The sequence below is a fragment of the Antechinus flavipes genome, chromosome 1 (assembly GCF_016432865.1).
Source record: "Antechinus flavipes isolate AdamAnt ecotype Samford, QLD, Australia chromosome 1, AdamAnt_v2, whole genome shotgun sequence".
Lineage (NCBI taxonomy): Eukaryota > Metazoa > Chordata > Mammalia > Dasyuromorphia > Dasyuridae > Antechinus > Antechinus flavipes.
In genome coordinates, this window is record NC_067398.1 from 215,938,041 (window position 1) to 215,953,679 (window position 15,639).

The window sequence follows — 15,639 nt, forward strand, 5'->3', positions numbered from 1 at the left end:
AAGTCACTAATCTCTCTTTTTTCTCTAGAGCCATTTGGGTCCAGTGGCAAGATACAGATCAGAACGACTGGAAGTGGTCCTGAATGCAGTGGGAGATCTTGACTTTTTAAAATTAAGGTCTTTAATAGGTCTCACTTTGACTGAAGCAATATCCAATCAATGATTAAGGGTAGGTAAGAAATGAGGCAGAGAATTTTTTTTAACCTATCAATCAATCAATCTAAAAGTCTCAGAGCTTCTGGCCAAAACAGAAACAATTGCTATTGATATTCACTCTGAGCCAATCAGGGCCCAAATAATTACCAAGTGGGCCTGGATTTGGGATTTATTGTTGGCCAATCAATGAGAGCCAAAGTGATTTGGATTTAAGCATTGGTACTTAAGAAAGAACTCTAGCCTCAAAACCCCATGACTTCTTGAGAGGTTTCAGCAATCAAAATTTACTTTCCTTTGGGCAGAACACTCACATATAAAGGTATGATAGCCTATGATCAACAGAGAGAAGGGAAGGGAAAAAAGAAAAAGAAAGAAAAAGAAAAAGGGAAAAGAAAGGAAAAGAGGTATGTTGCTCAACTGGACAGTTCCAGTTAAGACTGCAGTGGGGCAGTTCCTATTCCTATTTCATAGAGGTTTTTGTTTGTCCTTTGTTCTCAAGGAAGACCATGACATTAGGGAGATGATGCCAAGACATGTGAATGAATTGGATTTAAGTGAAGAAGGGCTGTGCAAGGTCACCAGCCTCACTTTCTCCTACAGAGCCATCTGGGTCCAGTGGCAAGATAGATAAGTTCAAGATTATATTATTAAGCCATAAGTTGAGGTTTGGGTGATATTTTTTTTTAATTCAGTCACTAAGCTTTCAATTTTCCACAGCTTATTTTACTTTTCTTATGTTCCAAATCCCTCTATTCCAGTGGAATGCCCACCCAAATTTCCAAATGATACTTCAACACCAAGTAACATAATAAGCAAACAAAATCTAAGAGCTAAAAAGAGCAAAAGTTGGCAACTGAAGAGTTCCCTTTATGTGTTTCAGTAAAAGTTCTCCTTTTCTACTAAAAGCTTTTAATATAACTTTTTTATGAGCGGTGAAGTGGTTCAGTGGATGGAGTACTGGGCATGGAGTCAAGAATGCTCATCTTCTTGAGTCCAAATAATATCCCTTACAATGTAACTCTGGGCAAGTCTCTTCCCCCTGTTTGTCTCAGTTTCCTTATCTGTAAAATGAGCTGGAAAAGGAAATAGCAAATCACTTCAATATCTTTGACAAGAAAGTCCAAATGGGATCGTGAAAGATTTGATGTGACTGAAATGACTGAACAACAATAGATCTTTATGATTTGTATATGTTTTTTCATTTGATCCTACTTTATTTAAATTACTTCAATATATGATTTAATAATAGAAAGATGGATTGCCAGCTTTTTGCATTCCTAGGTCTTTACTGAAAATCTGATTCCCAGGGCAAGTAGATGATTCAAGTTAAGAATAGAATACTGACAAAAGGCCAGTAAGACCTGAGTTTAAATTTAAATTAAATTTTGGACATTTAATAACTGTGTGACCCTGTTGCTTCACTTAACCCTATTTGCTTTAGTTCCTCATCTGTAAAAATGAGCTGGAGAAGGAAATGGCAAGTCCAGTATCTTTGCCAAGAAAAGTCCAAAATTGGATCATGAAGAGTCAGATGACTAAGGCAAATAGGGTTAGTAATAGGGTCACACAGCTAATAAGTGTCTGAGGCTAGATTTGAACTCATTCAAGCTTAACATTCTATCTACTGTGCTATCTAGTGATCCCAAATATCAACTATAATTGAATACCAAGCACCAAAAACTACTTTTGGAGGAGGGATCTTCTGGTTTCATTTAAATGTCATCAGTCACACCCACAAAGAAAAGATCCAAGTGGAAACATCCTCTTTGAAGAAGGTAAGTAAATGATTGGAAGTTTACTCAAATCTTTAACTAATCTATTTTAGACATCTCTTCCCCGCCTCTACCTCTGAGTCATTAGAAGACTTCCCTTCTTGGCTATTTGGTCTACAAAACACTTCTCTTCCTCAATTGTTATGTCCACTGGTCTTTGTGTCAGCTGTTTCCCTGGGACTTGGATGAAGACTGGAGACATACAATTCCCCTAAATCTTCAACCCATGGATTCTGCTGCATTTCTCCTGTTAATGGGTAAGGGATCATTAATTTTGTGGGTCACTTAATACAAGCTTAGCTTGGAGGGAGGAAGAGTTAAGAGAAAAAAAAGGTCAGTCAATTAGCAGTTTTGAGAATGAAAGCTAGCATTTAAGATTCTGGTGATCTGTTTCCTACTTAGGATAAAGTATAAACTGTAATAATTGATACTCAGATTTGAAACGGTTCAAGAAAGCACAAGGAGAAATGTCACTTGAGGTGACACATTTCAGAGAAGCCAAAAATAAATAGAATTTACCTTCCTTAGTTCCTTGGATCAAAGTTCTCATTATGGAATTGAACTTTTTTTTTAATAGTCCCATTATGATATTATCCTTTTGTCTTATACTTTGCTGGAAAGAATTAAAAGCAAGAGAGGGGAAGGAGAGCAATTCTTAAAAGAAAAATTAAGATGTTCAGATCAACTAGACACCAATTTAATACTATTCTATGGGACAAGAAATGGGCTATATGAAAAACTAGGACCTGAAATATAAAGGGAAATTTGAGACTAGGAGATAGGACACCTGGAGAAGTTAGGACTGAAAGGGAGAGGAAACATTCAGGCTTTTCTTTCTTGCTTCTTCAGCTCCCTCTTCCTTACTTGTCTGTTCCCTTCTACCTTAAATTGTTCAAATTTCCTCTTGTTCCTCCCCACCCCCCAGAACAAAAATCTGTTGTCCCTTTATGTCATCTCCCATTAGCGCTTCAATTTTCATAACCAAGCTCCTTGGCTACATTCCTGATAATACTTCGCCCACTCAATTCTAACTTCTTTTAATTTGACTTCCTTCCCATTACTGAACTGAATCAGTTTTTTTGGGTAGTTCTCACTTCCTCATCCTTCCTGCCTTCTTTTTATCCAATTTCTTTACCATTACTGGACTGAATCAATTTTCTCTTAGTCTTCAGTAACCTAATCAACAGTGGCATCAATAGCAAGTTCTTCATTCTCAATCTCCATCCCTGGCCAACATTTGACATAATTAACCAGTCTCTCCTCCTAGATATTGTCTTTCTTTGGTTTCAGAGACACTCAACCTTCCCTGGTTCTAACCTTCAGCTCTTTTACAACAATGGACTTAATTGGAAAAATCTTAAATTATTAACAATGTTTGTAGTGCCTACTTCATAGGGCTGCTGTGAATTTTGAAATGGTTTATGTAAGATACACTTTGTAACTGTAAAAATTATTGAAAAGTGGATTTTTCAATTCACTTCCTAAGACATTTTCCACATATGCTTCAAATTAATTTATTTTATTAGAGACCCAGAAAGAGGAAATAAAATGTAATATTTTGTGACATAACAATAGTTAATAATTATATAACTTTAAGATTTACAAGGCTCATTACAAATATTTTCTGTTTTATTTTGATCCTGATAATAATCCTAGGAAGTAGGTACTCTTAATTATTCTCCTTTTACAGGTTTTAAAAAACCTGAGACTAATGAAATTTAAATGACTTTCCCTCAGTCACAAAACCAGTGTGACAGATAGAATTTGAATTAGGGTCTTTCTGACTCCAATGGGGCAGCTAAGTGGCATATTGAATAGAGTGCCAGGCTGTTAGGTCAAGGTTTATGAATTTACTCCTACAGAATGGTTCATTCCCACAAGAAGACCTGAAGATACCAGGTTGTATGAAAATGTTTAATAACAATGAATTATTAAAAAGGAAAACAAGAATTGACAGTGCAGTTCTTACAACAAAAGCACTTAATGCATCCTATGAGTAATATAATTAATACAATACAAAGAGATACATAGACTAAGGGAGGAGAAAGAAAGAATACATCACCAAATCAGGAAAGCATCAACATTGCGGACCTAATTATTGCTAATAAGTGTCTGAGGTTGGATCACAGTCCTGCAAGTACTGACTGGGAGGGTCCCAGGCAGAGAGCATCTTCTTCATGGGTGAGATTCCAATTTGGGTTTTGATCTATCATGACTTAAATAACCTAAGGAACAAAGGTGGCTAAATGCCAGCTGATCTCACTTTCTTGAGCGAATCCAGAAGTGGGGCTAGTCCTGCTAGAGTCTGTCAAGAGTGAAGCTTTACTCCTGGAGTAGCTAGTTCCAGTATATAGATACATGTCTTTGGTGGATTTGGCCAGAACTCGCCCAGAAGGGATTTGTCCCTTATGTTATATTTGCTTCTGAGACTATCTGATAGCAGTCATGTAGTAGGGTGAATAATCAATCATCACACTATGGGGGTGAATTTGTTATAATACATTGAACTATAATTGGAAGCAAAGGAAATGTGGTTTGCTTACAGGCTAAGGCCTACAGAATCTTATATGCTTGTACCTTTCATCAGACCTTAAAAATATATAGACCATAAACCATTCTCACTTGTGGTGTAAAGTAAGTATAAATTGTTTTAATTCTGAGATATATATATATATATATATATATATATATATAGCATACTGATAATAGTGCTAACAATATAGCAAATAGCAACAGGGGATGGGCTATAATAGAGAAATATTGCTGAGCAGTAACAGATTTTCTTTTTTTTTTTATTGTTTGCATTTATTTTATTTTATTTTTCCATAATTATAACTTTTTATCGACAGAGCCCATGCCTGGGTAATTTTTTACAACACTATCCCTTGCACTCACTTCTGTTCCAACTTTTCCCCTCCTTCCCTCCACCCTCTCCCACAAATGGTAAGCAGTCCTATACATAGCAGTAACTGATTTTCAAAAGAAATCATACCAATGATGATTAGTATCAGAAGTAACTAAATGTGAAACTTCAATTAATTTGCTGATCACTATATGTGTTTGTATGTAATATATTAGAGAGATGTATGTAATAATAATCAGAGAGGCCTCTGATTCTTTTGTAATAAATGATACAATTCTTTAGAAGAATTAAGAATAGATATTAAAGGATTCAAAGACAAATACGTATAAGGTAAAGGTAAAGTTTTGGGTACCCAATCCAAAGTAACTTCATCACTGTGTCAGAGGAAAAGTAAATATTATCACCCTACCCATGGAGATAGGAAACATAACTTCATTCACTGAGTGTGGGGGGAAATAACAATCATCACCCTGTCAATGGAGATATGAAACATTCACTAAACAATCAGAAAAAGGGGCACTTCGCTCTACTGAAGACAGATCATCAATATTATTAGAGGTTATACATATATGTTGTGCAGAAATTAAATATATCATAGAAAAAGACAATGGATACAAAGTAAGATCACATCAATTTAATTTGGTTTAACAGAAAGGGCTCCATCTGAATGGTTACCATTACACAGACAAGTTCTTGATACCAACTAACACAATCATCTAAAGAGTGGGTTACATTGTCCAAATCTATATAATGTCCCATAATTTGTGGTAAAGCAAAATAAGTATATAATACAAATTAGATGACATAAAATGGACACATTACAGGGTAACATTTAACCTTAAAATGAATAACAGCATCAGTACATGAAACACCAGAGCACTTAGGAGTGGTTACAGAGGAAGAAATCCAATGATCTCCAGGGATATATCTCTTAAAGATGTTGCTCCATAAATCAATATTCCCATCTATCAACAGCCACAGTGAATTTTCCTTTATATATACTTTAATATATATATACATATACTTGTGTATAATTATATATACTTATATATATATACTTATGTACTTTATATATATTATATATATATATATAATTATATATACTTATGTACTTTATATATAATTATATATATACTTGCATACTTTAATACAAAAATTATACATATTCTGCAAAGAACACAATGTCAAATAAATTGTTAGTATCCATGCTAATATTGGCTATAACAGAGGAATGAAATACCATGAGGAATTGTTTCTGATAAAGTAGGCAGGATCATCATGGGTAAACATTGAGCACTCACCCTTAAAGCTTGAGATACATATTGTCCAGCATTACGCAGTCTGCTGGCCAAGGTCTCAAGATCTATTGAATTTACTAGACCCAAACCTATTCCTGCAACACCACGTAGTGTATCATACCATGGTATGCTCTTTTTACTCTGGAACTTGTAGTGAGAGGAGGAAAGCCAACATGGTAATGTAGGATATGCTTGTTGGTTCTTTGAGTCACATTTTTACAAGTAGATGGCATCCTAATGATGGATGGTAGGATTACAGCTGGTTCAGTTATCCATGTTATTTGAGCATAGTGGATAATCCAGGCAGTTCTATTCACTACAGGAGTAGCTTTAATACACATAAAATATTTCCCCTTATCTGCCTTGTTTATGGGGCATGAGGTGGGCACCATGACATTCCATTGGGTACAATTATCATATGTGGCTCACTGAACTCGTGGGTATGTTGGTGGTATAATGAGTATCAAGGGTGTGATAGAACATATCACATATATTTTTTTCTGGGGACACAATCATAGTGGTGTTAAGCAATTCCGAGTTGTTAACCAATAGGTGTAAAAATGTTGGCACAAGTGCTCCCCACAGTTCAGCGCCGGGTCCCACTGTCCAATTCATGATGGGACATAGCTGATAAGGAGGGCAAGTAAAGTTGCCTTGTGTCTGGTAGTGTAGCGTTCTCTATTCCATAACCAGATAAGTACACCACTGTCCCAGCAACGCTCCACTAGTCCATTCATGAGCATGCCTTTTCAATCTATCAATTCCCAGGAAAGCTACAAAACATTAATTATTCCCATAAATGTACTTATGATTTAGGAATGTGATGCCATGTGTCCTCCCCTGAATAGCAAATTAGTACAGTGTTGTCTTTTTCTTCTGCTATGATTTCAGTGGCCTTTGGAACATCAGTAAGGTATCTCGTTACCCATATTTTTGCTCCAGCCTTCATATTGGTTGAGACAAAATCACCAGTTTGGGCAGTGCTGATAGTTGACCCATCATGCTTTTCCCACTGAACAGTCATGCAAGGTATTATAATTAACTGACAAATTCTGGTGTCTTTAAAGGCCATATATACTTCAGTGGTGCTGAAATTATGAAGACGCACTTTAATTTCTCCTTTGTAATCACTGTCAATAACTCCACCAACTATTTGAACTTTTTTAATAGCCAGGTTGGAACGGGTGAGGAGCTGACTATCTGGAGGGAGTCTTTATTCCTAACCAGTATGATATAGACCAGTCTTCCCTGGCCCAAGTTCAATATTTTCTACTGTTCCTAGTGTCCCTTGATAGGGAGCCAAAGTAAAGAAATCATCACATGACCACCACTTCAAAATCTTGGAATTTGTTTGTACAATTCTTTTTTGCAAATTGGAGGTCATCATTCTAGAAAGTGGAGTACCATCACCCACAGGGAAATTATTTATTTGTTGTAAAGCTTCAAATAAGACATCTTTCCATTTAGACAATGTGTTATTACCTAACTTCTTCAATTTTTCTTTCAATAAACAATTCATCCTCTCAATCAGGCCAGCAGTTTATGGATAGTATGCTATATAATATATCCATTCTATAATATGGGCCTGGAAATATTTATCAATTTCTTTCCCCTTACAATGGGAACCATTAGCACTTTGAAGCTACATAAGGGAACCATAACACAAAGAAATAATATCCAAGGTTTATTCTTTTGGGTTGTCCTCTTACATAGGCAGGCTATTAATACTATAGAATACATCTTCACACAAATGCAGGCATGTTGACATCCCTGGCTCATAAGTAATGGTCCAATATAATCAATTTGCCAAATTTTGTGCAAGCAGACTTCCTCTCCCTACCTAATTTCCCTAGTATAGTATTGGGGATAGGTTTCTTTCCATATAATTGATACTACGCACATTGATCAGTAATTTGTTTCAATAAAGAAATAGGGAGAGATATTCCTCTAGGAAGGGCCTACCTGTAGGAAACTTGGGGTCCCAAATTTCCTGCAGTTATGTGGAGCCATCTGGCCAAGGGCAATAATTCTTTAGACATTTCAGGAGTTATTTGCATGGTTCCAGTCTTGGCCAACCCATCTACATATGCATTATACTCACGTTAGTAGGTGCATCTACTTGAAAAACTGAAATATTTGTATTTTGAGTCCAGTCCCATATGTTTTTCCACATTATCCCCAGACTTGTTTCCCATACAAGTCTCAATTTTTTGTATGCCATACAGGCTCTGTGTAGTTAATCCATTTGCTGTTGCCCAAGAATCTGTAAATGTGACATTGTCCTCCTTTCTCTTGTTTAATCATCTGATAAACAGCAACTAATTCAGCCCATTGGCTGCTTTCCCCTTTTCCAGTAGTTTCAAGTGTAACTTTTGTGGCAGGATTATATGAAATAGTCTTCCAGTGGTGTTCCTGTCCCATGTATTTAGCAGTTCATCAGTAACCATGCATATTTTTTCTGATCAGGGGAAAAGTGTGTCAACCCCTCGAGTATTCCAATAAATGGGAGAATGTACTTTAGGAGTCAGAGATTAGGGGTGTTTCTGCTATCTTTTCATGCAAGGCCAATACCCCTGACTTTCTGGATTTGGTCCCATCCTGCATATACTATTATCATTTAATAATGCTGATTTCTTGAACATGTCCGATTCTATGAGAGATGGAGGCGCCCATAATCCAAAGTCCTAATGAGAATGTGGGATCTCAATATCACTTCATGATTGATGGTTAATTGTTCTGTTTCCACCAGGGCCCAATAAACAAGCAAAAATTGTAGTTCAAAAGGCATGTAATTTAAACCTGCATTAGGTAATTTTCTAGACCCAAACCCTAACTTTCCTGCTTTTGCCATAAGCTCCAATTCGTGTAATCACTTGATACAGAGACTTGTAATTCCACTGGGCCTTTCTTCAAGAGCCATAGATCTAAGGCAGTTTGTATCGCTATTTTTGCTTTCTCAAAAGCTTTCTGGTTTTTTGCCCCTTGTTCAAATTCATATTTCTTTCTGGTGACTCTATATAAAGGCTGGAGTATCTGCCCCAATCGAGGTATGTAATTCCTTCAATATCCAAACAAACTTATGAATTTTTGAGCTTTCTATCTAGTAGGAGGAAGGAAATCTATCTTTTGCTTAGCCTTAGGTGAAATTTTTCCTTGTCCTGTATTCCACATTATTCCCAAAGGACTGGGAATTTGGAGGAGGAGACCCTGTATTTTAGCAGGATTTATTTCCTATCCCTTATTTTTCATGTGAGTAATTATATCATGCAAAGCTTGGTCCACTGATTTTTGATCCGTTCCTTGGATCATTATATCATCTTTGTAGTGGGTTAAATATATCTTATCAAATTTTAGCTCATCTAGATGTTCCACTACAACCCTATGGCAGATGATAGGGCTAGATATATAACCCTGGGTTATGCAGGGTTATATTGTCGCTCATGGCAATGTAAAAGCAAATTGGTCCCACTGAGCAGGATCTATGGGAATGGCAAAGAAGGCATTAATCAGATCAGTTACTGCATACCAGCATCTTTGATGTTTGGATAGATTCAATTAAGGTAATGGTATCTGGAACTACTGCTTACAGAGCGGGTGTTACTTTATTCAATTGACTATAATCTACTATTATTCTCCAAGACCCATCTGATTTCCTTACTGGCCATATTGGACTATTCCTCTGGATAGTGGTAGCGACTAACACCCCTGCTTCCAGATATTCCTTAATAGAAGTTATTTCTTCCTGTCCTCCCGGGATTCAAAAGTACTGCAATGTAATCACTTTTGAGGGTAATGGTAATAGGGATCATAGGAATTTTGCCCATCACTACTGAAGCAATGTATAATTTTCTTACAGCAAACTGATATTGTCCTTCTGATAGTCAGATAGTTATCCCTCTCAGAATCCCTATGTCAATTATACATTTCAGGATCAGTACAATTAGCAGTGAATGTTCTTGCATTGGAAAATGTCCAATTATCATTTGGAGATTAGTTTGAACTGCTTTAACTTCCGAGCCACCTAATCCTGAAATGTTTATGGGAGTTCCTCTTTTGAATTTTGTTGGATTGCCATATATTAGGGTGGCTTCAGCCCCCATGTCTATTAGAACTTTTACTATAGTAGTAGAATCATTTTTCCAATAAATCACTAGTTTTATGTGAGGCTGATAATTTTTCCTTGTCATCCTTACTATGGAGGCCTAACCTTTATCCAATTCTCTTTTTAAGTGCTCTAGACTGAGATATAGCTGAAGGTGGAGTGGAAGCCGTCACCTTTGGAGCAATTGTTACTTCTCTAACATTCTTATTCATTTTTCTCTCATACATCTGATACATTTCAGAGGTACTCCTACATTTTACTCCCGCTTTTAGTAAGGAAATAAATAATTCTCACCTAGACAATCTGTTTTGAGTGTTGTTTGTCATCTTGGATGGATCATCATTATCTTTAGGAGCAAGCTCAAACTCCCCCAGATCTCCTGGGATTTTATTAGCATCCCTAAATTTTCTCCTGTGGCTGCCAATCATAGTAAGGTTAACATGATATATTTGTAAGTAAGAGGTGCAATTTTAATTATTGGGTTATGATGGAGAGCTACTACAGGACTGGAATAATAGTGAAGTGATGAATCTAATAAAGATTGAAGATGAGAAAGATATGGCTATATTTCTAGACAGTAGGGAAGCAGCCATTAGGGGAAGAGAGTGAAAATAAATAAGGTTGAAAAGGGGGACAATTGCTGGAGAAGGTGAAGTGGAATGGGATCACTTGTGCATGTAAAGAGGTGTTTCTTGGCAAGATGGACCACCTCAGTAGTCAGACAAAGGGGAATGAGGAGATAATGGCCCAAGACATATGGATAACATGAGATGAGAAGGAGAGAAGAGGGAGCTCTGTGAATGGCCTCATATTTTTTTTTAGTAAAACATGAGGCAAAATTCTCAAGGTGGGGTAGGAAAGTCATGGAAAAGCTAAGGAAGTATACAATGGTTTGGAAAAGTTACAATGGTGATTGGGGATAGTGATTTTTACCACCCTCACTGGAAAGGAACTGAGGAGTCCAAGGATTTGAAGTCGTGGTGTGAATGAAAAACAAGGTGGGTTGCAATTCAGATAGAATAATGTTAAGTTATTCTCAGATAAGAGAATTTCAGAGTTCATGAACATGGAATTACTGCCATTATATAATAGTACAAACCATATGAGTTTTAATTCAACAATTATTTTTGGACAACTCATTTTTCTTTTTTTTGTTGTTGTTGGATTAATAGTATTTTATTTTTCCAAATACTTCCAAAGATGGTTTTCAACATTCACTTTTGCAAAATTTTGTGTTCCAAATTTTTCTTCTCCTTCACCCTCCCCCATCTCCAAGACAGCAAGCAATCTGACATAGGTTAAACATATGCAAATCTTCTAAACATATTTCCACATTTGTTATGCTATACACATACACACACACACACACACACACACACACACACACACACAAATCAAATCAAAAAAAAAAAAAAAACACAAGGAAGGAAAAAAAAAACCTAGCAACCAACTAACCAAAAAAAAAAAAAAAAAAAAAACCCAGTGAAAATACTATGCTTTGATCCACATTCAGCCTCCATAGTTCTCTGGATGTGGATGGCACTTTCCATCACAAATCTATTGGAATTGCCAACAAATCATTTTTCTAAGTAAATTACACAAGTTATACAAATTTAGGAAGCAAATCTTACCTTTGAAACCTATAAAGGTATCTTATATATAGTGGATATTTTGTGTTTATTGGATTGAGTTGAATTGAATCGAGTAGCTAACAGAGTAAGAGTCAAGAAAATAAATTCCTCTCTGGCCTCAAGGCTGACTAAGAGACTTCATGCTTCTACTCTGGGCATTTTCATTGGCTGTCCCCCATGATTTCCCATGTCTGTTCTCCTTCCCTTCACCAACTCCTGGTTTCCTTTAAGTTCCAGCTAAAATCTCATTTTCTATAGAAAGTCTCTCCTAATCCCCCTGAACTTTAATACCTTCCCTAAATTCATTATTTCCAATCTTTCCTGTTTATAACTAGTCACTTTCATGTCTTCTCTCCCATTAGATGTAAACCCTTTGAAAGCAGAGATTGTCTTCTACCTTTCTTTGTATTCCCAGAGCCAGGCACCTGTTTATTGACTCAATGTTTTATCCTCCTCCCTTTAGTTTTGGCCTCTTCTCATGGATTCAACCTGGACACAGATTATCCCACAATATTTCAGTCAGATGGAGCTGAGTTTGGGCACACTGTGGTCCTATATGAGGGTTCTCGGTAAGGATATGAGTACAATGTAATCTGGAAGTGTCAGGCTCACAAATAGGGGCTGCATGGATAGAGTGCTGGGCCTGGAATCAAAAAGACTGAAGTTCCAATCCAGTTTTATATATTTACAAGATGCATGACTATAGGCAAATCACTTAGCCTCAGTTTACCTCAATTTCCTCAATTGTAAAATGGGGAAAATAAAAGCATCTACTTGTAGGGTTGTTCCTCAGAATATACTACTATATATATACTCTATATATACATAGAGAGTTCTTCTGTGACTTTTTTCCCCTGATAAACATTCAGTTTCCACTTCTCACAGCGTGGTGGTAGGAGCTCCCTTGGAGAAGACATCCCCTAACCAAAGAGGGCAACTCTACAACTGTGAATATGGCATTGGGAAGTGTGAGGCAATCCCCATGCAAAGTGAGTAAAGGCTCCTGCCTGGAGCATACTCAGAATCTTCCTTTCTGCTCCTAAATTTTTAGCTGTTCTCTTCTTCAGTTTTTGCTCTGTTTCAGAGACTTGATGTCCCTGGAATTTAGGTTTTTCTGCTTTCCATTACTTAATTCATCCATCTTCATACCCTGCTGCCCTTGAACACTCCCACTATCCAAATCCCTCTCCCCAAGTGTCCTTTTTTTATTTTTAATTTGTGGAATAAAATAAACATTTCCAATAACATAGTATAATAAAAAAGATGATTGTACATGGAAGTGCAAATCTATTATAAACAACTTAGTAAGCCTTTTAAATATATAATAACATTATCTTATAAATTTCTTTTGTCCCCCTTTTTCCCCTCTCTCCTCCTCCTACCCTACAGATGGCTACCAAGTATGACTTCCCCCACATTCTGGAAATTTGCATAAAATATTTTTGCCTTCCCTTCATACAGGGAAGAAGTCAAATTTTTTTATGGGATTTTTACAATATCTTATTCTACTGCAAAACTCCTCCAAAAATTCCCATTTAATTTCTTTTTTTCATGTGTATATGACAGGTAATTGGGGTTAAGTGACTTGCTCAGGATTATACAACTAAGAAATATGAAGTATCTGAGTTTACATTTGAACTCAGACCCTCCTGACTCCAGGACCAGTGCTCTATCTACTGCTCCACCTAGCTGCCCCTCCACCCATTTAATTTCTAATACCAATTTGCAATTTGTCAAAACTGTGATGCAGAAAGTCCTAATGTGGAAGGGATCGTTGCATATGTAAAACCATTCTATACATATTGCTATCTATTAATTCTTTCTCTGCATGTAGTTAGCTTCTTCTTTCATCTTTCCTTTGTCATTAATTTGGTATAGTCAAAATGACTTATTTGCTCAAAGTTGTTCTTAAGACAATATTTCTGTTACTGTTAACAGTATTCTCTTGGTCCGCTCATTGTCTTTTCTTTTATTTCTCAAGCACCACATATTTCTCCACATATCTCATAAGTCTCATAGATTTAGAGATGGAAAGAATTTCTAATCCAGTTCTCTCATTTTACAGATGAGAAAACTGAGTTTCAGAGGGACTAAGTAATGTTTAAAGTCACATAAGTGGCAGAACTAGGAGTTGAATTTTTGTACACCAAATCTATTATGATTTCTCCTGTCCTATTGACTATCTTGATCTAAAGCTGAAGCATGATCCACCTGTGCAAAGCCCATGCGAGTAACCCCTCTCATCCTCATGTACCCTATATATTTGTGACTATGCATATATGTCTCTCTAGTCCCTCAAGAGGCAGTGAACATGTCCCTGGGGCTCTCTCTGACAGCTGGAACAAACCCTTCACAGATTCTGGTGAGTTAGCCTGGCTCCCAGGAAAGTAATGGGGCCTTGGGGGTAAGGAAGAGTTTGGGACTGGGGGATACAATGTCTACGTGAGAATCCACTGCACGTAGGACCCAGCAGACCCTCAGATTCTTCTTTTAACTCCTTAGGCCTGCGGACCCACAGTACATCAAGCCTGCGGGGTGAATACTTATATGAAAGGTTTCTGCTTTTTGTTGAATTCAAATCTGCAGCAACGCCAGAATTTCCCAATAGCTCTACAAGGTAAGTCAATAAGGTAGAACCATGTAAGATTCCTTTGTGGAAAATATGAGCAGGTATACTTGTGATAGGAAAAAGAATGGGAAGAATACGCATGTCATCAATTCATAGAACAAGTATTTATTAAGTTCCTACTTTGTACTCTATGCTACATGTTAAGTGTGGAGGACAATTGACAAATATGAGATAGTTCTTACCTGCAAGGAACTTATATTCTATTGGGGAGAAAAATATGCAGTTAAGTACATAAACAACATAGAGAAAGTGAATACTAAATAATTAGTATCCTCAGGTGGAGGGGGTACCTGAGCTGAGCTTGAAAGAAACCAGGGAGACCCAAGTATGAATCAGGACAACCTTCTGGGGCAATGATCAGCCTATCTCCAATTGAAGATGCTTAATGATAAAGCCTCTGGACTCATTTCAAATACCTGTGCTCTTTCTAACTGTTCTACAGAATTATGCCATGAGGGAGAAAATATTAGATAAGTCTATCTTCAAATATATTTCAACATGTAACAGTACCTCTGAAACAAAGGCTTTCTTTCTTTAATCAAGGCTTCCTTTCTTTAGTGAGACTTCCTTTCTTTAATTTTTTTTAATTAACAAGCATTTACTTTCTCTCCCTCTCACCCATCCACTCCTATAGAAAAGAAAAGAAAAAAAAAGAAAAGAAAAACGAAACAAAGAAAGAAGACAGGAAGGTCATCTAAGAGGCAAGAGATGAGAAAAGAGTACATTCCAGGCATAGGGAAGGGACTCCACAAAGGCATAGGAAGGGGGGATGGAATAAGACTTGCATGGGAAGTCATAGTCAACAGGAATATTAAGCTATTACTGTATCAGATCCTGTACTAAAAGCTGGGGAAACAAAGGTAAAAATGAGTCAATGTTCCAATAGAGGAGACAGCATTCAAAGAATGATAGACATGCAGGATATGTATCAGGAGCTTGGCAAATATTATTTCATTTGATCTTCACAACAACCTTGTGAGGTAGGTGTTATTATGACCCCATTTTATAATTGGGGAAATTGAGGCAGAGAGGGGTTGTGACTTGTCTGGGATCACACAGCTAGTAATTCTCTGAGGCTGGATTTGAACTTAGGTTTTCCTCACTCCAGACTTTGCTCCCTAGCTGAGAAGGGGTTAACCCCAATGAAATGAACATGATGATAACATGTCTCAAGTCAGCCACACTACC

The 15,639-nt window shown here is 36.8% G+C and overlaps 1 protein-coding gene across 1 annotated transcript in view; it reads left to right on the forward strand.

Annotated features, from left to right (window-relative positions):
* Positions 1-2,067: 2,067 nt before the first annotated feature.
* ITGAX (integrin subunit alpha X) overlaps positions 2,068-15,639 on the forward strand; it is a 36,033-nt gene continuing 22,461 nt past the window's right edge. The window contains 5 exon segments of the mRNA XM_051996403.1: positions 2,068-2,185; positions 12,286-12,391; positions 12,708-12,811; positions 14,114-14,184; positions 14,325-14,439. Coding sequence (XP_051852363.1) covers positions 2,155-2,185; positions 12,286-12,391; positions 12,708-12,811; positions 14,114-14,184; positions 14,325-14,439 — 427 coding nt within the window. The 5' untranslated portion in view covers positions 2,068-2,154.